The sequence below is a fragment of the Primulina huaijiensis genome, chromosome 3 (assembly GCF_012295235.1).
Source record: "Primulina huaijiensis isolate GDHJ02 chromosome 3, ASM1229523v2, whole genome shotgun sequence".
Taxonomy (NCBI): domain Eukaryota; kingdom Viridiplantae; phylum Streptophyta; class Magnoliopsida; order Lamiales; family Gesneriaceae; genus Primulina; species Primulina huaijiensis.
The window spans coordinates 3,496,015-3,516,186 of record NC_133308.1 but is presented as its reverse complement, the minus strand read 5'-3'; the positions used below and the strand labels follow the sequence as shown (position 1 = coordinate 3,516,186).

Here is a 20,172-nt window from a genome sequence, read left to right as displayed (position 1 = left end):
GAAGAATGATGAGCTATATATATAATTTGAATTATGTTATATGGGCTTGAAATCTTGTACAACTGTATGTTATTAGGCTATATGTCTTTGAGAAAAGACTCGATATGTATACAATGTCATGTACCAAATTCAAGGAATTAAAGGGTAATTTTGGAAATTTAAAATAATTAGGAAGCGCAAACAAAAAATTTAAGGACTAGTGAGTTAAGGATAAAATTAAGTTTAAGATTGAGAAATTATTACCAAATGTTCATTTTTTTTTTAACTTTATAAGAGACTAAATCCAAACATTATTGGGGATTTTGAGGTACGGTAAACGCAAGGAGTGTTTGGTAGGTAAATTCAATATCTACGCGTATCTAATCTATATATCTTTCTGTATTTCTCCTCTTTCTCTACAGTGGAATTACTCCTTCCCATCGGGGGAATTTCTTCGCTCTCTTCTATCCTCTGTGCTTCGATCACCGCCAGGATGAGTCACCAAATCGAGTCTTCTGATTCGTGAGTATTCACATACTCGTCAATTTCTTCAACCCTCTTTCGCGACCTTTTTACCCTGTTTTTGGTTGAATTTATTGGAGGTTTCATTTTCTCTCTCTTTTTGGAACAGGAAAGCTGGGAAGAAGGACTTCTCGACGGCGATTTTGGAGAGGAAAAAGGCAGCGAATCGGCTGATTGTGGACGAGGCGGTTAACGATGACAACTCCGTCGTATCCCTTCACCCAACTACTATGGAAAAGCTCCAGCTTTTCCGTGGAGACACTATTTTGATTAAGGTTTTATCTTGTTAGGGTTTTCTTTTTTTAACATTCGGGGATGGGTGAGGGTTTCGTGATTGAATTTAATTTTATTTGATCCGGAGGATATTGATGGATGGATTGCTGTAAGAATCGTTGTTCGACTAGGTTGTTGATTCCTGAGTATAGTAAGTTAGTAACTACATGTCTGATTGTGAAATACAGTTAGATTCCTGCTTAATAACTGCTGGTAATTGATTGGTAAGCTTATACTCTTGTTGATCTGCACGATATACGATTGTTGAATGGGGTTTCGAGCTAGTTCTTAAATCTGAAATTTGGCGTGATGAATTCTATGGTTTTATAGTTTTTTTTTTGAGAAGCTGTGTGCTTCACGATTGAGGATCTCTGTTTGCTCATGAGTTTTCAAATGATTTGTTTGGTTGCATGAACGTGACCTTGCCTAACTTTGACAGCCTTTTATGAATATAACATTATTCACTCCTCCATTTGTGCGTCAGTGATAATCAAAAGATTTTGATAGTCGTGTTTGTTGTTGATGGATGTTTTAAAAATTAATCGACTTTTAGATATGGTGTTAAGAATGGCAACTCGTGAGATTGGGATTACCAGCATAACACCATTTGTTGTTTGGCCGTTCGTTATCTGACACAATTGGATTAGAGTTGCATGGGTTTTAAATTCATTTTGTCTTGGTATTGTGGCCATAATTATCTGCAGGAAGCAAATAAAGCATGTGGTTATTATTAATGAAAATCACGAAGAGGAAAACTGAAATTATGACAATATCTCACACGTGTAAAAAATCATGAAGAGAAAACCTGAAAATCTGACAATTTATCTTATGCTTGTATATGTTTATGGTTTATCTCAGAATATTGGAAATATTTTCCGGATATGAATGCTCGTATTTACCTTTTTTGTACTATATTTTACTTCTATATTTGGTGTAATGGAATTTTGAGAATGTACCGTATTTCATTTTGAGAATCCTGCCATCGGCTGTTTGCAGGGTAAGAAAAGGAAGGATACAGTCTGCATTGCTCTTGCTGATGAATCATGCGATGAGCCAAAAATAAGAATGAACAAGGTTGTGCGGTCAAACTTGAGGGTTAGGCTTGGGGACGTGGTATCCGTGCACCAGTGCCCTGATGTTAAATATGGAAAGCGAGTCCACATACTTCCCTTGGACGATACAATAGAAGGGCTTACTGGGGATCTTTTTGAAACCTACCTCAAGCGTAAGTTCTCGTATGTCTATATTTAGGTTCTCGTCTTGCCTGCTCCGTGATTTTCTGAATGAAACAAATCTTGTATTGCTGGTCATGGTCAACACTTAATCATTGATAGCATTATGTTTCGTGTAGCTTACTTTGTGGAAGCATATCGTCCTTTGAGGAAAGGAGACCACTTTCTCGTGAGAGGGGGGATGAGAAGTGTTGAATTTAAAGTTGTTGAAACTGATCCCGGTGAATATTGTGTTGTGGCTCCTGATACTGAGATATTCTGTGAAGGAGAACCTGTGAGGAGGGAGGATGAGGATAGACTAGATGAGGTTGGCTATGACGATGTTGGTGGTGTTAGGAAGCAGATGGCTCAGATCCGTGAATTGGTTGAGTTGCCTCTGAGGCATCCCCAGCTTTTCAAGTCTATTGGTGTGAAGCCACCCAAAGGGATATTACTTTATGGACCCCCAGGTTCTGGAAAGACCCTAATTGCTAGAGCTGTGGCAAATGAAACTGGTGCTTTCTTCTTTTTGATTAATGGGCCAGAAATCATGTCCAAATTGGCTGGGGAGAGTGAGAGCAATCTGCGAAAGGCATTTGAGGAGGCAGAGAAGAATGCGCCATCTATTATATTTATTGATGAAATTGATTCCATAGCACCTAAGCGAGAAAAGACAAATGGTGAAGTCGAAAGGAGGATTGTTTCTCAGCTTTTGACTCTCATGGATGGGTTGAAATCTCGCTCCCATGTTATTGTAATGGGAGCTACCAATCGACCAAACAGCATTGACCCAGCTCTTAGAAGGTTTGGTAGGTTTGACAGGGAAATAGACATTGGTGTTCCAGATGAGGTGGGACGTCTTGAAGTTCTTCGAATTCATACCAAGAACATGAAGCTTTCTGATGATGTATGGCCTACACATCTTAAGAGACTTTACAATTGGGAGTGTTCTGGATGAATTTTGACTGTATTGATATTTTATAATGCAGGTTGATCTAGAAAGGATAGCAAAAGACACACATGGCTATGTTGGTGCTGACCTTGCAGCTCTCTGCACTGAAGCTGCACTTCAGTGCATCAGAGAGAAAATGGATGTCATTGATTTGGAAGATGATTCAATTGACGCTGAAATACTGAACTCCATGGCTGTAACTAACGAGCACTTCCATACTGCTCTTGGAACAAGCAATCCTTCGGCATTGCGGGAAACAGTGAGTGATTTCTGGATGGAATGCTTTTTTATATTTGTCATTGCATATCAATGTTATGATGAACTATAATGTACATTCTTTCTTCATTAAATTTAAACTATGAAAAGGTTGTCGAAGTACCCAACATATCCTGGGAAGACATTGGAGGCTTAGAAAATGTGAAGAGGGAGCTTCAAGAGGTAATGCAAGTTTTCTGGTCAGATTTGATCTACCATAATCTGTGATAGTTGATCAAGCTATCTGCTTTATTATCTTGCAGACTGTTCAATATCCGGTGGAACATCCCGAAAAGTTTGAGAAATTTGGCATGTCACCTTCAAAGGGTGTCCTTTTCTATGGTCCTCCTGGGTGTGGCAAAACTCTTCTGGCCAAGGCAATTGCAAATGAATGCCAAGCCAATTTTATCAGCGTCAAAGGACCTGAATTGCTCACCATGTGGTTTGGAGAGAGTGAAGCTAATGTCCGGGAAATATTTGACAAAGCTAGACAATCTGCTCCATGTGTCCTCTTCTTTGACGAGCTTGATTCTATTGCAACTCAGGTTGTTTGTCAGTACAGTTTTTAGATAATTACATATTCAAGATGTTTCTTTTTTTGCAGGCTAGTTTAAAGTTCTGTGGTCAATCAATAAAATACAAGTTATAAAGGCAATAAATCGCCTCTAAGTTAAATACTGCATGGCATATTGAGGTTTCAAAAGGAAGTAAATTATGAAATAAGAACCTAATCTTGGGAGTCCGCATGTTTGGTATCTATATATACTCACAATACATCTGGTAACTGTCACAGAGAGGAAGCAGTGTGGGTGATGCTGGTGGTGCAGCTGATAGAGTTCTGAACCAACTTCTAACAGAAATGGACGGCATGAACGCAAAAAAGACTGTTTTTATTATTGGGGCTACTAACAGACCTGACATAATTGATCCAGCACTTTTGCGTCCTGGTCGTCTCGATCAGTTAATATACATCCCTTTGCCTGATGAAGATTCACGCCATCAGATATTCAAAGCCTGCCTAAGAAAATCACCGCTTTCCAAAGATATTGATCTACGAGCACTGGCCAAGTATACTCAAGGATTTAGCGGGGCAGATATCACAGAAATATGTCAGCGAGCTTGCAAGTATGCCATAAGAGAGACTATTGAAAAAGTATGTTTCTGTACCCTGTTTTATTTTCAGCTCTTTATTATGTGAATGTGCTTAGTAATTTGGATCCCCCTAGACGTGGGTCTATGGCCCAGTCTTTGAGCCTAGATACCTACTAAGTCATGATCCTTCAACGAGGCGTGCCCTCGAGAACAAGTTACATGTCTTGGTGCTCCTTGAGATCCAATGCACATTTAAAGCCTGCTTTGAATAAAAAGATGTGTATCCTAAATGCAATCATCAATAGTCAATATTGTAAAGAAGATTTATTTTTTGTCCAACGGCTTGTTCAATTTGACAATACACATGTAGTGCACCTGGAGACACCTCATACTTCGATTTTCCGAATTCTTGATAGTTTCTTTGAAGTTTGATCATTCCTTTTCTATTGAACCTTGAGCGGAAAATCAAAATTCTGACTTATAGCTTCTAAACAGAGAGATTTTAATGGAAGCTGCAAGTGCCTTTGAGTAATTAGAATAGAATCTGTATTTTTCTGCTCTTATTCCTTGCATAAAATCTCTACTCTGTAGTGTTTCCAATAATGATTTTGTTTTTGGTGAATTTATAATGCAATTATGGATGTAAGATTATCAACATTATTGCTTGTTTCAGGACATTGAAAAGGAGAAGAGGAGAAGGGACAATCCTGATTCCATGGATGAGGACGTTGAAGATGAAGTGTCTGAAATCAAGCCTGCACATTTTGAGGAGTCCATGAAATTTGCTCGTAGAAGTGTGAGTGATGCTGATATTCGCAAGTACCAGGCGTTTGCTCAGACTTTGCAGCAATCTCGTGGATTTGGAACTGAATTCCGGTTTGCAGAATCAGCAGCTGGGGCATCTGGTTCCGACCCGTTTGCGGCCTCTGCTGGTGGAGCTGACGAAGATGACCTATATAGTTAATTCTCGGGTGTTTGGGTTTTATTTTGAAGTTATTCTCAGTTCCGATTAAATGCAATTACCTCTAGACTAGGTAAAATCTTCATAAATGGTTGATCACTCCATCACACTTTGTTTTAAACTTATTGACAAGCTTTGTTCCATGGGAACCTAATTCGGCCCTGCCATCCTTACTAAACAAATTTCGAAGTAGAAGAAATTAAGTATCCCAGATTTTACAGGTTACTGGAAATAGAGGATATGGAGAGATTTAAACGAAACGAGATATGAGTCCATACGACTTCTTTGTCCGGGGGAGGCTTCATTTGTGGTAGACTTTCACAAACAAAATACAAAAAGGAAACCGAGTTCCTTCATGCGGTGACCCTATACAACTCCACAAGGCACCCTGTCAAAAATATCTACTGCAATGGGGTTTGGGGATTTGAAGGCGAAAGATGAAGGATAATTTGGTAACAATGTTTCAGTGACTTTTAAGTTTTTACAGTACTATTTTAAATTTCAACTAAACAAGTGCCCTCATCTTAGAGTGGACAACCACCCATCATAGTTATAATGAATTACTTCAAATTTAAATGAATCATTAATGAAACATATGTGAATTCTTAAATATAAACAATACTGATCATGAATTCACTCGGAAATAAAATAAAGTATTGATTTTTAAATTAATTCTCATTCTCTTACTTCATAGAGGGAAATTGCCAATTTTAATTCTACAAATTTATTTCTATGTGATTTTGGTAATCTCTTGAGTCAAATTTATGTATTAGTCCGTTATTTATTTAATTTTGTGATTTTGATCTTTTTTCGATGTGACGTTGATTTGACAACAAAATGACGCTCACGTGTATAATATCATGAAAGCACTCCCAATAAATTTTTTCTAAAATTATCAAAAATTAAAACATAAACGACCAAAACTCAATTTTTACAACAAAAGTTATCAAAATTTCGTAGAGGCAAATATAGATACGAAAATTACAATTGACTATATTTTATATGACTTATTAATATAGAAGTGTAAATTCATAAGACCATTCCCCTCCGCTTTGTTCGATCAATTCAAATAACTATGCCACAGTTCTAGCTGGGGAAACAATTTTTTACGAATCCGATGGAGAATTCGATACTTGACTCGAATGAAGAAGAGTACGGAGAGGACTTTTTACCGGATGAAATAAATGAATAACCGGGTATGATGATTTTTAGATATGGTGATTTAGGAGGGTCTTAAATAATTCTACTCATACCCGACCCGAACATCTTATTAAATTAATACACATACACTTGATTTTTTGGCTATGATATTAATTCTAATATGTTTATGTTAAATAATATTAGTTGGATAGAATAAAGAAGATTATTAGTATAAAGTTGATGTTATTTTATATGATAATTATGTTAGAATAAATGGTTTCTTATATTTTATTATTTTTTCTATAATGTTTAATTTGCTAATTTTTGTATTTATTTTTTCTTCTTATTGTTTTCTATAATTTCGTAAATATTCATAGTTTAATCGAAATAATTCAAATTTGATAATGTGATAATAAGATATTTGGATATGAATGGTGATGAAATTAAATACCCGACGAGGATGGTGATGGTGATGCATAAAATAAATGAGCATGTGGACAAAGAATATAAAATTCTATTCAAACCCGACTTATTGTCATCTCTGTTTCTCGCAATGTTCGTGATTTACATATTAATCAATCCACATTGTTGGCAACCATTCAATTTGGAGTATTTTTTTTACGGGCACACAAATCTTATTCATTCTAATATCTATATTTCTTGTATATTATTAAAAAATTCACACAAAATTATATAATATAGATTGATATACGATATCTTCTTATAATTTATTTGATAAACAAGTTTTTATTTAGGTAGAAATAATTTATGTTTGGAAAAATTCCAAAATAACCGGAATACATGCTCTGGCGGTCTCCTCCATTTCAACATATCTAACAACGAAGAGAATAATTTATTAATATTAATTTGATAGAAAGTTAACTGTAATAGTGACCCCAAATAGAGAGTCAAACCAGCACGTGTACATGATTGCATGCTATTCCGGCTAATTATCACATATTTTACCATAATTATTTTAATTTGTAAAATAAGCATAGTTATTGAAAGTTTAATTTTAAACTATGCTAATCCGGCTAATTATGACATATTTCCCTAAGTATTTTAATTTTTAAAATATGCATAATTATTGAAAGTTTAATTTTCAACTGAAATCTATATAGATATGTATACTTCTTAAAAATTATCTTCTTTTAGATGTCATTTAATCAGGGTTCTGAAAGTTGGAATCAATGACTGCCTAAACGGTGGGCGGTCAGCTGCCGATATAGATAAATTATTAGAGAAATATAAAAATGGACAAAACAATATAGATATTTAGACTAAAAAAAACCGCTGTGATGTTAGACGAGGGATGGTCGCCCGCCTACCATTTTTAGAACACTGCATTTAATATAATTTGATAATCAATATACGTCATGAGCTCCACAAAACAAAGATTAGAATATACAGAAACTATTATTTGTTGCTGTCAATGAATCTTGATCATAATATTATTCTAATAATTATTTGTGAAAAGAGAAGAAAGAATCATGCTTCCTGGGATTCCATGCATTTCGTTAGATTAAAGTTGTGAGAAGGGGACTTGGGGGAAAGAAAGCGAAAAAAAGAAAGACCTGTCAGATCCAGAAGGACCAGAACCATCCCGGTCTGGGTTAATCCCCTAGTAGCTGGGTCAGGTTATCTAACCGGCGCAAACATAACTGGTTCTATATGGCCTAGCTATCCAACACATTTACAGCCCAACTAAATACACACATCTAAACATTGAAGATTAATAAACATGCATGACATTGCTAAAAATAAAATACCAAGTTGGCAACAAAATTTTGGGATCTTTGACACAACTGGGTGCGTATATGATCTCTTATAGAGTGTTGAGTTCAAGCTATCTAATCCAATGGCCACCAATGCCCGGTCGAACATGAGCCCCACATTTTGGACCAATGATACTGTTGGATCTACATGCCCCTCACTGGTAAAAACCCTTTTACTGCTACGTAAGATGACCATCACTAAACGTAGAAAACAAAGAAAGCAGGCATTTACCGTACGCACAATGTTATAGCTTTTGGCACAACTATCTCCTGATAATTGTAGTTTATACGACACAAAAAATTTAAAGTTCACTCTCCTTGCATTTTGGCTTGTTCCTATCACTGCTCTAATCACAATACACAGAAAAATGACAAAGTACCAAGATAAGGTTTAAAAGCAGATCTGTCTGTCCATTTTTCACCTTCTCGGAACTGGTTTATAAAGCACAACAGTCACGAATTTTGACCGGAACCTGTGAGTGACCCCAAGTGCCACTACTGACCGAGTAGATTCTCGGTTCTCGATGTAAAGATGATTTAGAGTGACATTCTGGGGCGATGGGAGGTGGGTTGCACCTGGATCACCAGTTCTTGGATTGTTTAATAGAGTATGCTGCAGGTGTGGTGGTAGGTTTGGTGGTTCTCGCCCTTCATCTTCATTTCCAGGGTACACATTGTTGTAGCTTGAATCGGGTGAATTCGGAATGTCAAATCCAACAACGTTGACTTGATCCTTCATACGAATTTTGCATCTAGAAGAAGTTAGATCAGAGCAAATCAATTGATAGGAGAAGTTTCTAAACTTACTTGATCTTCCCCATATTGGTGGTTCATTGCAGCCCAGCAGAATCACCTGAAAGGAAGACAGATCTTGGGTTGGCATTCATATAAGCATTTAATGTTTGATATTAGAATCCAATAATGGTTTGTAATGTGAAAATTAATAATATCAGGATATCTCAGTGAAATGTTATCCATCAAATACAAATCAAAACTAGCAGTTCGAAAAACGATAACTCTAAGCTGATGTAACCGGAAAATATATGAAGAACAAATTAATGCCATTTTTGAAATATTTATAATGATACAACTCAAATATTTTTAAACCATACAATAGCTTAAATGTTATTATTCGAGTTGTGCTATATAGAATAGCAAGAATAAATCATAAGCCCATAGAATAACTAAACGAGATTTGTTCACATATCATCAGCATATCTATTATGGGGAACAGATCTCATGGGAGCTATTAGCTGCCAGCTGTTCTTTGTTCGCAATTTTGGATTTACACACTTAGTATTCACTGTTTCTCAGCAAGTGCTATACTAGAATACTAGTTCCAAGATAGCTTAACTTTATACCATTTATGCAGTTAATTCCCTCGATTGATTCATCAAATGAAAGTGATTGTTTCATTAAGGATTAAACTCTAGACAGAGATATTTAATCTTCATATGAAAAAGTAATGTGGGTTTAGGCAGGCGAAACATAAGAAACAAAAACTGAATAGAGAGATTAACCATCAATTATTCAACAAAAATTCCCGGACTGAAAATTAAAGGGGACTAATTTCATGTGAGATAAATGAGAATTCATAAAGCATGAGGAAGAATATATTTACCACATATGTCTGCAAAAAAGCAAATTAAAAGATGAAATTAAAAGTTGGTGAAAAATGCATATAAGCCGCTCAAGTGGCTTAAAATACAAAACAGCTTCTTAAAGTAAAACAACATAGGTCTTTGAGACAAATTAAAAATAAACATAGAACAAAACAAGGAAAATCAGTGAGTAAGAGCCCACATCATGGAAACATATTGATATCTTCCTCATGAAAATAAGCAAGATAACCAAAATCAGTTGGTATACATGCGTTAGAAACATCTGACTTACAGATCCTTGCCCAAAAGATGAACAATTGCAGATAAAGGTCTCAAGTTATTTATTGTTCAAATAAGGCTGCCTATCTCAGTTACATACTTTCGGCAATGAACTTAAACAAGCTTCGCTTTCTCCCTTTAATTGAGCATGTGGCAGGATATCGTATTGAATTTCTCAAAGCTGCCCTAAATTCCATTGAGTACGTGGCAGGATGTTGTGTTGAAATTTTCAACGTGTCACGTCATCTTAGTTTAAATTTAAAATGTAAATTCATTGCATATTTGGTTAAGATTTCGGTGAATCGTTACATATTCTCGTAACAGTATTTGATTTATCGGCGGCAAAAATATGAAATTCTTTAAACTGGATAATTGATCGATCGTTCTATTTTAAAAACACGTTACATGAAGCTAACTACCATGCAAACGACCAGATGTCCAAAAATCTGTGTTACAAATACTTTAACAGCTCACAAGACACATTCATAATATCCAACACATGGGTAGATAAATAAACAAACCAAATACACCAACACCATGACTAAAAACAGGATTTTTGTGATTAAAATGGTTCAGCCATTAGAAATCTGGAGAAAAATGTTCAACCTTTAGATATCTAAATACATACAAAGAAATAAACCTTGAAATTATTGAGAAAATATGATCCAAAATAATATCTAGAAGAATACCCACTGAATATACTGATTAACCTATATGAGAAAGTCAGTCAATGGAACAAAAATTATAAATACATCACCAAAACTGGAAATGAACAGCTAAAAACTCCATCTAAAACGCATAACCACGAAGCTAACATATTTCTCACATGCTTAACTAAAACTTTAACCACATCATCTTTCCCCACTTAGAGCAGAACACAGAAATGTCATTGGTTTCAGTCGATATAATAACATAAACAGCACTTTTACATAAATTCAACTTTGCCAGGGAAAAAATTTCCACCCACAACATTTAAGTTGCAATTTTTCAGATTCAAAACCTATGCAAACATTATAATAAAAATGCAACAACGGGATTACAGATGCAGAATCAAACCCGATTGATGTACGCTTGGTAGCTTCAATTCTCAATCCGCAAAACAAGGCAATTCTCCTATTTAATACTTAATGCAGAAGGTAAAAAATCAAGTCTTTAAATAATTTTCCAGACACCCAAAAATTCATCTGCAAAAAAATAAGAAACAAAGAAAAAATGCAAATGAAAAATAAGAAATGACCATCATGTTTTTGACAAACGAAAGAACAAAACAAGCAAAATAAATCCAGAACTCGAGAATTCCAGGAAACATAAAAGTTGGATAATAACAAAAATTTAAAATCAAATAAAAGCGAACGGATCCAGAATCAAATTCAGCCTAAGCTTCTGTCTCAGACGCAAAAAAAAAAATTTAAAGCAGGTGAAAAGCCATCTACGAGGGAAAAAAATTGAGAATTCTTAACTCAAAATAATGGGGGCTGGGGTGGGGGGCAACACTTGCAGAAAAAGAAGAAAAAGAAGAAGAAAGCTAATAATGCATTAGCATCACACAACAAAAAATTGAAGAGAAATTGAACATAATTTTTACGGAGGAAAAAGTTAAATTACCTAGTAAAATCCGTCATTAAAATCTTAAAATTCATGCGGGTTTCAGAATTTATGTATTGAATTTTGTATATTTTGATTGAATTTTTGGGAGGTAGTGCGCCCTTTTACTTTCTGCTTCTTGTTTATACGTTCCGTTTCGGTTCGGCAAAATCGGCGACTTCGGGGTATTAATGTTGGTAGAAGGCTTGGGCCTAATGAGACACAAATGGGCTTTTGTGTAATAAAAATATTCAAATTAATGGGCCAATTGGTGGACTACATAAGGGCCGAAATAGTGGGTCATTCACTTATATTGAACCGGAGAAAGGGTTATTTTTTTTTAAAATGGAGATAATTTTCTTAAACAAAATATTTGATTGGGTTTAATTTACAAATTTCCCCTCGGAGTAAACGGAAAATGCGTAAATAAGACTTGAAAAATGTCGATATTTTCGTATATCGAAAATTTTGTACGATAACCAATTATTATTGTCTAGTGCCTAAACTGATTAGAGAATTGTTGAATAAGAAAATCGGTTGCATCTTTGTTGGGGTGAATAAACTTAGCTGTCTTCTTAATAGCTTGATGACTGTGACGAAAGAGCCGGCAACACCTCATTTGATTAATCAAACCACAACACTTGATCTTGTCCCGTCTAAAGGGTCTTATGTAGTAAAGAGAACCATCCATGAGCGGATACCATCGAGTTATCGACCAACAATGTTCGACGTAATTTCGATATGATATAATATCGATACTGTATTGACATCTTGATATATTGATACAATACCGACATTTCAATATACCACAAATAGTCAGTATAATCGGTATGTTGTTTGTACCGTATCGAAATTTTGGTATACCAAGATCTTGATATGGTGAGATTTCGATACAGTAGTCGTATAATTTTTTCTGTATCGAAAATTTTGATATGTATGTAAACAAAAATTTTCGAAATTTCATACCAAAAATTTTGATATGTATATGAACACAAATTTAAAATGTAATTTATAATTTGATTTGACAATTAAAAATATTATTTCTTATATTTAAAAAATTAATATTGTTTATTTTTAAAATTCTTTTTTGTCAATAATATTTATGAACAAATAATTAATTTTAACATATAAAAAATTTTATTAGATAGTTTTTTTTAAATGAAAAAATATAAAGATTATGTATATGAAATTATAAATAAAGTTAATGTTTTTTTAGAAATTATATTTTTTAGTATTAAAAATAATAAAGTTTTTAAAGAAGATAAATAATTTATATAATTTTTTAGATATAAAATATTTATAAAAACAAATTTATAATTCAATGGATCTCCTCCTACGTTTCAAGACATTTTTTCTATTGACCATCTGGATTGAGGCCCAACAAATGATCAATTGAGTGTTGCTCACATAATCTATAATTATTATGATTTGTATTCAATCTGTAATTAATTTTATGCAAAGGAAAAATAAATTAATCGAAAACCTATAACTAAATAATGGAAAATACTCTACCATTGCAGAAGTTGTAACTAGTTCAAATATAAAATTGCTAAAAAGTCGACGTAAGCTTTCGTCGGAAGCGGTGTGGTTCTTTGATTTGGCTGTCGTTTCTATGAGCTATAAGCCTTCCCTCATATGATTTGGGAGAACTTTAGGAATTAAGTGTTCTATGTTTTGTGGAGAATGATATTGGGGGAACATTCACAATTGATTTGGGGAAAATATGGGTCATGATATATACTAGTTTTGGCAATATCTGTACTATGAGATTTGTTGTTCACGATTGTGTGATTATTAAACAATATTGGTATCAATACACATTAGCCTTGGGACATGACAAGTATAACCTTAATCCCAACCAAGACTCGAATTTTTTAAAAATATATATATTTAGTTATATTTTATAAATACATTTAAAATCAAAGTTTATTTTAAATGTCAGGAAAAATAATTTGTTATTTTTGAAACGGAAATATAATTCTATAGCAAATTTGGAAATTTGGTAGGCTAATTCTCGGATAATACATATTTTCATCCCTCTTGTTTACATGTGGAAAAGAATCAGCTGAAACTAGTTGAACACTAAGTTTGAGGAATGAACTGAATTTCAGTAAAATTACAAAAGATTTTGCTCCTGATTAACTGTTAAATCAAAGTTTAAATTTGGATATCACGTTCAAAAGAGGGGTGAACGTTTTTTTTTTTACAGTGAAGATTGGATTCGAAGGTTATTTGAAGCAGTTTCTGGGCGATGAACATAAGTTGTAGTTTCTCTCTCATAAAATCTGTGCAGCTTAATTGCGGAGGTCGGTGGCAGAGTTCTAAACATTGGATTTTACTGAATTTTGGACAACATATTCAAAACGTGGTCTATTACAAATGGTGAAGATCAGATTCTGAGCTTTGTATTGATGGGAATAAATTCTGGAAAAAAAAAAAAAAAAACCTTGTTCTTGTTGCTGAAATGCTCAACATTTAGTTGCTTATGTTCGAATTTTGGGATAGCTTTTGCTATTTTTTTGGGTGTTGTTTCTCTATTCAGCTGATGTATATTTATAGGCTTCAAAGGCGAGCTAAATAGTTACCTTTTCATGATCATTTATCTCCTCTTAAAGGCCATTATTATACTTTTACGATACCGGTTACATGGCCGGTCCACTATGGGTCAAAATAGACATTTAAATGGTGGTAAATGGGTGAAGAACGACCATAACATTTTTGACCTTTTAGTGCATTTAAAAAATTTGCAATTTACTAGAGGAAATATGATTTGAATTTGTATTTATATGAATGTACATGGGTTACAAGAGTGATACAAAAAATAATGTAATGGTGGTCAACAATGTGGTTAAATGAGGGAATAGTGGCTATTCAAACTTTCAAAAATATGGGCTGTTTCTAGGTGGAATTTTATGTCTTCTCCACATTTGATTGATAAATTCGAGATGATAAATTTCAAATTCTTTGACTCACTTGAGTGAAGAATAAAAAGTTGCATTTACATTAATGAATTTGAACCTAAAGATTTCAAATCCACTATTCTGTTTAAATAAATTCGACTAAAGATGCATTTCAGATCTCAATTAATTATATTTTGAGTCAGTACGGTATATTTCAATTCATCTCACTCTCGAATCATTTCAACTCTTCCTTCACACACTCCCCCAAATCAAAATCCTTCTATCCAAAGACAACCGATTGAATCTCAAATCATCATCTCAAATCCTTCTCCAAATCTATTTTCTTACTTCATATCAAACACGCAATCTAATATAACCACGTCTCTTGTCATAACGACACATAACTAATTTTCAAGTGGAATGTGGGGATTTTTTTAGGTCAAATACAGCTATCACACCGACAAATAACTAATTTTAAGTGGAATATTGGGCTTTTTTTAAGGTCAAATACAACATTTCAATATAGTTATTTGAATAATGAGTTCTTTCTTTTTCCACATAGTACAATATTTAATTAGATTCCAGCATGACTTGCAATAGTGGACAACTCTATATTTGTGGCCACATGGAGCAAATGTCACAGTCTTCATTTTTTCTATGGATCAGAATATATTAAAACAAATATTTTTGGACCTTGAAAAGTTAGTTCCAGCCAGCCCAAAATGTGGTTATAATATGTCTTTTCCTAACATGAGTTGGATATTTTGTTAAAACATTTTTGGTGGACCTTTTGGTCTCAATATGGGACCATTTGTCATTGTGACATTGACTGCATGTTTAAGTGCATGCACATTCCAGAATCTGAATTAATGGATTGTGTGTGTGGATCTGTTTTTATTAAACGGATCAACTTGTTCTTTATTTAGAATGAAAAGTAATATTTTTAACGTATAATATCCATATTTACAATGAAAAATAAAAATTTTAAAATATAATATTATATTTTTTCATACATCGATCGGATTTGACATCTGTATCATAAAATTGACTATTGAGACGAGTTTTTGTGTTTATATTTTAATACAAGATATTTTGTTGTTTTTATTGGTTCGTTACGATAGATATTTGACGATATAATCAACTATCCAATTCAATATCACCCCAAATGAAAACGTTTTGTACTTGTTTATTAACTGATGCAATGTTTTTCAAAATTTCACGAAATTAAGTAATCTAAAATCATTTTAAGAAATCTAATTTTTTTTCCATCCTAACACAGAGATAACGAATGATGTCAGAAATACTTAAAGTTACTGAAGTAAGTATAACTATCCCTTGATTTAATAATGAAATATGTAATAATTTTTTTATATGAAGTCCAAATTATTTGAAATTTAGATTTAAAAGTTTTAGGATTTGAGTTTTAATAAATTTGAATGTTTTAGTGATCCGAACGAATATATTGACGTTGAAAATGGTAAATTTTATATGTTAATATAATATAACTTAATGTTGAAAGTAATGATAATAAATTATTTATTAAGTCGGTGGAATTCATTTCAAAATCCATGACAGAAGCACTCGACGTGCAACAGTAGTGAAAGAGAGAAATAACCAAATAAGATTTGCGCTTTTCTTTTCGATCTTGTTATTCATTGGTTTATTTAATTGACGAACCGACTTCAATTATGAGATCGTTGACATGAGATCTTCAATTTGTAGTATAAATTTCATATTATAAATGACGTTTGAAATTTGTAAATTTTTTGAATAAATCTGATAAATTGTTAAATTATACCGAAATTGAAGATGGTTGGATATAATGAATATTATAGTTGTGTTATTTGAAATTATTCCTAATTTATTATAAGGAAGTAAATTTAATCGTTAAATTGAATTATGCTGTTGTTTAGGGATGACAATGGGTATGGTATGAGTCGGATTTCATACATCCATCCCCATACTCATTTATTAAATTCATCCCCACACACATCCCCATACCCATCGAGTATTGAATTTCATCCTCATACCCATCGGATTATCGGATACCCATACCCTACCCAAATACCCAATTATCATACACAATTGAATTTTTTCAAATTTAAATTGTTTCAATGAAGTTATGAATATTTAAAAAATTATTTAAATGAACAATAAGAAAAATTATTCACACTTTAAATATATATATATATAATGAAGTTTTATATATTTTCTTCTCTTTTAATATACAAAGCATAGTTTTCTTTAATTTTCAAATTTATGATTATATGTATTGAAAACTCCGAAAATCGGTGGATTGATTGATGAATCTTTAATATAAATAAATATAATTACTATATATATACATACATACATACATACATACATATATATATATATTAATTTAAATGGGTATTCGGGTCGGGTGTGAGTCGGGTTATATCAAACCCGCCTTCATACCCGAACCCGAAAATCCCCATACCCCATTACCCAATTATTTAATCGGGTCTAAAAATCCCTCAATACCCTCTTCTATTCGGGTAGGGTATCGGATCCTTCAACGGGTTCGGAGGAAATTGCAATCACTAATGTTGTTTGTTGATTGTTGTTAAATCAAATTATATATTCGGAGTTTTCTAAGTATATGCTATCTTTTTATATGAAGTTTTCATAATTTATCGGATGTTTGGATATATCATATTATTCGAAGTTAATTGTTTATGGTGTATTTGATGTTAGTATCGTTAACTAAATACATTGGAATATTAATTGTTGAACGATGAAGATTTATAATCGATTTTTATATTTTTGTTGAATTAATTATTGTTAGGATATTTGATGTTGTATATTGAAGTTGTTATGATTGTGTTGATACAATGACAATGATATGATAATTATTGTTGAATTATATAGATACGTGCACGCCTCAGGATCAAATAAATAGACAGATTTTATATATATACTCGATTATCTGGTACGTGTTGACGTACGAGCATATGTTATTATTGTTTATTATTGATAAATATTATTGTGTTTTAACGATGATAATCACCGGGAATGCGTGCTTTGATATTAAATATGTTGTTATTTATTATTGTTGATTACTTGATTTTGTTGGCCGTCGGTTACTGGATAGTGCTATCATTTTCTTTCATAGTAGTAGGGGAGCGAGACGTGTCGCAGTAGTAGGAGAAAGGTGTTTTGTTGATTTTCAAAGCAGTAAGGGACGACGTATCACAGTAGTAGGGGAGAGACGTATCGCAGCAGTAGGGGAATGACATGTCGCAATAGTGGGAAGCGACATTTGTTGATATTGTTGGTTGTGATATTAGTCGCAATCCAGAAACAGCGAAGTGAGTATTCCTATTATGATTTCAGTTATATTTTATGTTATTAATATAACTGTTATGTGTTATGATGATATTTGTTATGTATGCTCATTCTTTGGGTTTGTTTCTATTGGGTATGTTACACGACTAGTGCTGAGACATGATAGAGGTGAAGGAATATGTGTGTCTAGTCAAAAAATTCATGAAGTTGATAGTTGATATATACAATATAACTTATTATCATATTCTGCCTTATACTGTCTCTGATACACTGCTTTAAATAGTGTGTTGATTGCTTTATTTTATCGCATATGTGTTAAATTATTATGTAGTGGAAATAAAATCTGTGCGCATTTTACGTCACATATTGTATAATTATGTTCACAAAATGGCTATGTTGGTCCATAAATCAACCCATTTTTTTTTGATAAAACTGCCCATTTGACTCACTTCAAGTGACAATAAATGCTCCAAACATACCTATATCTAAATTAAATAAAATTCCCCCTTTCACAAGAATTTATTTTAATCGCACAAAGTTAAGTAATCTATGTTTCATATATTTATGTATGTGTGTATTTTCAATATATGAGAGTATTCATCTGTCAACATTCTATAATCAATTGATTCACGAAATCCCATGTCTAGATAAAAACTACAAAAGTAAATAATCTACTTTAAATAAATAAATAAATAAAAATCTAATTCTAGGGTTGTGTGTTGAATATGTAGATATTTTAAGAACAAATAGATTGTAAAATGTATCATTTTCAACGTGGGGATCTCGATACATTTTTAATTTCTCACTACGTATTTTTTTATACACCATCGGGCTACGATTTTGGGGTGACCAAAATTGCAATAGTAAATAAAATTTGACATTTTCTACCAATAGAATAATAATATTATTCTTATTAAATTTGAAGATGGATATAACTTTCATCTTAATAGAGGGTGTCCATATATTACATAAAACTGGTAAATTCAATGTAGTGTTCAAATGATTAACTATGTCCTACATTTTTTGTCCAAGAATCATCATCTAAATTTGTACCGAAGTGACATTCTAATATAAAATTATATTTTCCCTCAGCATCAATCAATATTTACACCCTAATAAAAACAATTTTGCCAAAAGAATTTCAGTCAAAAGGTCTCATCAATTGAAAAAATTAGCCAATATATGTGAGATTTGGGAAGGGATCGATTTATGAAGGCATGAAACAAGAGAATGGTAAAAACTTGGGTGAGACGGTCTCATATGTCGTATTTTGTGAGACAGATCTCTTATTTGGGTCATCCATGAAAAATATTACTTTTTATACTAAGGTACCGTTTGGTTCATGGTATGAGATATATAGTATGAGGATAAGTAATATTTTGTAATAATAAAATAAATAGAAAATGATAGTTAATATATTGTTTGATTTAATTGATTTGATTGATTAAATTTGAGATAATATGATATTACCATTTTGTCTTTATTGAAAATATTAATAATATTATTTATTAAGGGTAATATCGTAATTTTATATTATTGATTTGATTGATGTGAAATAAATAATTAATAATTTGATTGATCGAGATAAATAATACTTGTACAAAACAAGTGATATGATAGGACTATTTATATTAGTACTTAGAAGTACTTGAACCAAACGGTACCTAAGAATATTACTTTTTATTGTGAATATCGGTAGGGTTGACCCGTCTCACAGATAAAGATTCGTGATACCGTCTCACAAGAGACCTACTCCACAAGGATATGTCAAATTCATCGGTCTCAATGTATTTGAGATCATAGTGCGATTTTAGATGAGTTGAATTGATACATATTAAATTTAAATTTAATTGCTATAGATTTTGGTTTTTTTATATAAATTATTTTAATTAGTTGAAGATTAGTGTTTAGAGTTGAGAACTCATAATGACAAATAAAATTATATAGATTTTACACTGTGATAATTTTTTTTCAAAATATAGGATAAATAATATTATTACTTGTATTTAATTTATGATCAGATCAACTGTGGACTAACTTAACGTAATATAATATAATCAAATATAATTTGCAACACTAATTTTCTATTGTTAACGAAAGTTAAGATACCTCAAGAAAGATAATCTCGAGACACCAAACATAAATTTTTAAAAATAAAATTCAAAATCGTTGTTATTTCAAATATATCGATCGAAAGATATTATGTTTATTTTTAAAATAAAAAATAATTTAACAAAATTTCTAATTTGGTATTTATACATACATATGCATCATTTTTTTGTTGAACAAATGGAAAAATCTGTCAGGACATGTTTGCCTATTGGCAAATAATATATATA

The 20,172-nt window shown here is 32.5% G+C and overlaps 2 protein-coding genes across 5 annotated transcripts; one reads left to right on the top strand and one right to left on the bottom strand.

Annotated features, from left to right (window-relative positions):
- Nucleotides 1–348: 348 nt before the first annotated feature.
- LOC140973131 (cell division cycle protein 48 homolog) lies at nucleotides 349–5,399 on the top strand. Its single transcript, XM_073435729.1, has 9 exons — nucleotides 349–501; nucleotides 611–776; nucleotides 1,771–1,999; nucleotides 2,126–2,892; nucleotides 2,975–3,196; nucleotides 3,304–3,375; nucleotides 3,456–3,737; nucleotides 3,986–4,345; nucleotides 4,958–5,399. Exons 1-9 carry the CDS (start codon nucleotides 473–475, stop codon nucleotides 5,246–5,248), a joined length of 2,418 nt encoding a protein of 805 aa, XP_073291830.1. The 5' UTR covers nucleotides 349–472; the 3' UTR covers nucleotides 5,249–5,399.
- Nucleotides 5,400–8,387: 2,988 nt separating this feature from the next.
- Nucleotides 8,388–11,796, bottom strand: LOC140973129 (SNF1-related protein kinase regulatory subunit beta-3-like). Of its 4 annotated transcripts, none has more exons than XM_073435725.1 (4): nucleotides 11,646–11,796; nucleotides 11,097–11,224; nucleotides 8,968–9,013; nucleotides 8,388–8,912 (listed from the first exon to the last, which is right to left on the bottom strand). In XM_073435725.1, the coding sequence occupies exons 3-4, from the start codon at nucleotides 8,979–8,981 to the stop codon at nucleotides 8,579–8,581; spliced, it is 348 nt and encodes a 115-aa protein (XP_073291826.1). In that variant the 5' UTR covers nucleotides 8,982–9,013; nucleotides 11,097–11,224; nucleotides 11,646–11,796; the 3' UTR covers nucleotides 8,388–8,578. The 4 variants fall into 4 exon arrangements, with proteins under 4 accessions (XP_073291826.1, XP_073291828.1, XP_073291829.1 ...); XM_073435727.1 differs by having other exon boundaries at nucleotides 8,388–8,893; nucleotides 11,646–11,795; XM_073435728.1 differs by lacking the exon at nucleotides 11,097–11,224 and having other exon boundaries at nucleotides 8,388–8,893; nucleotides 11,646–11,795.
- Between the last annotated feature and the right edge of the window lie 8,376 nt (nucleotides 11,797–20,172).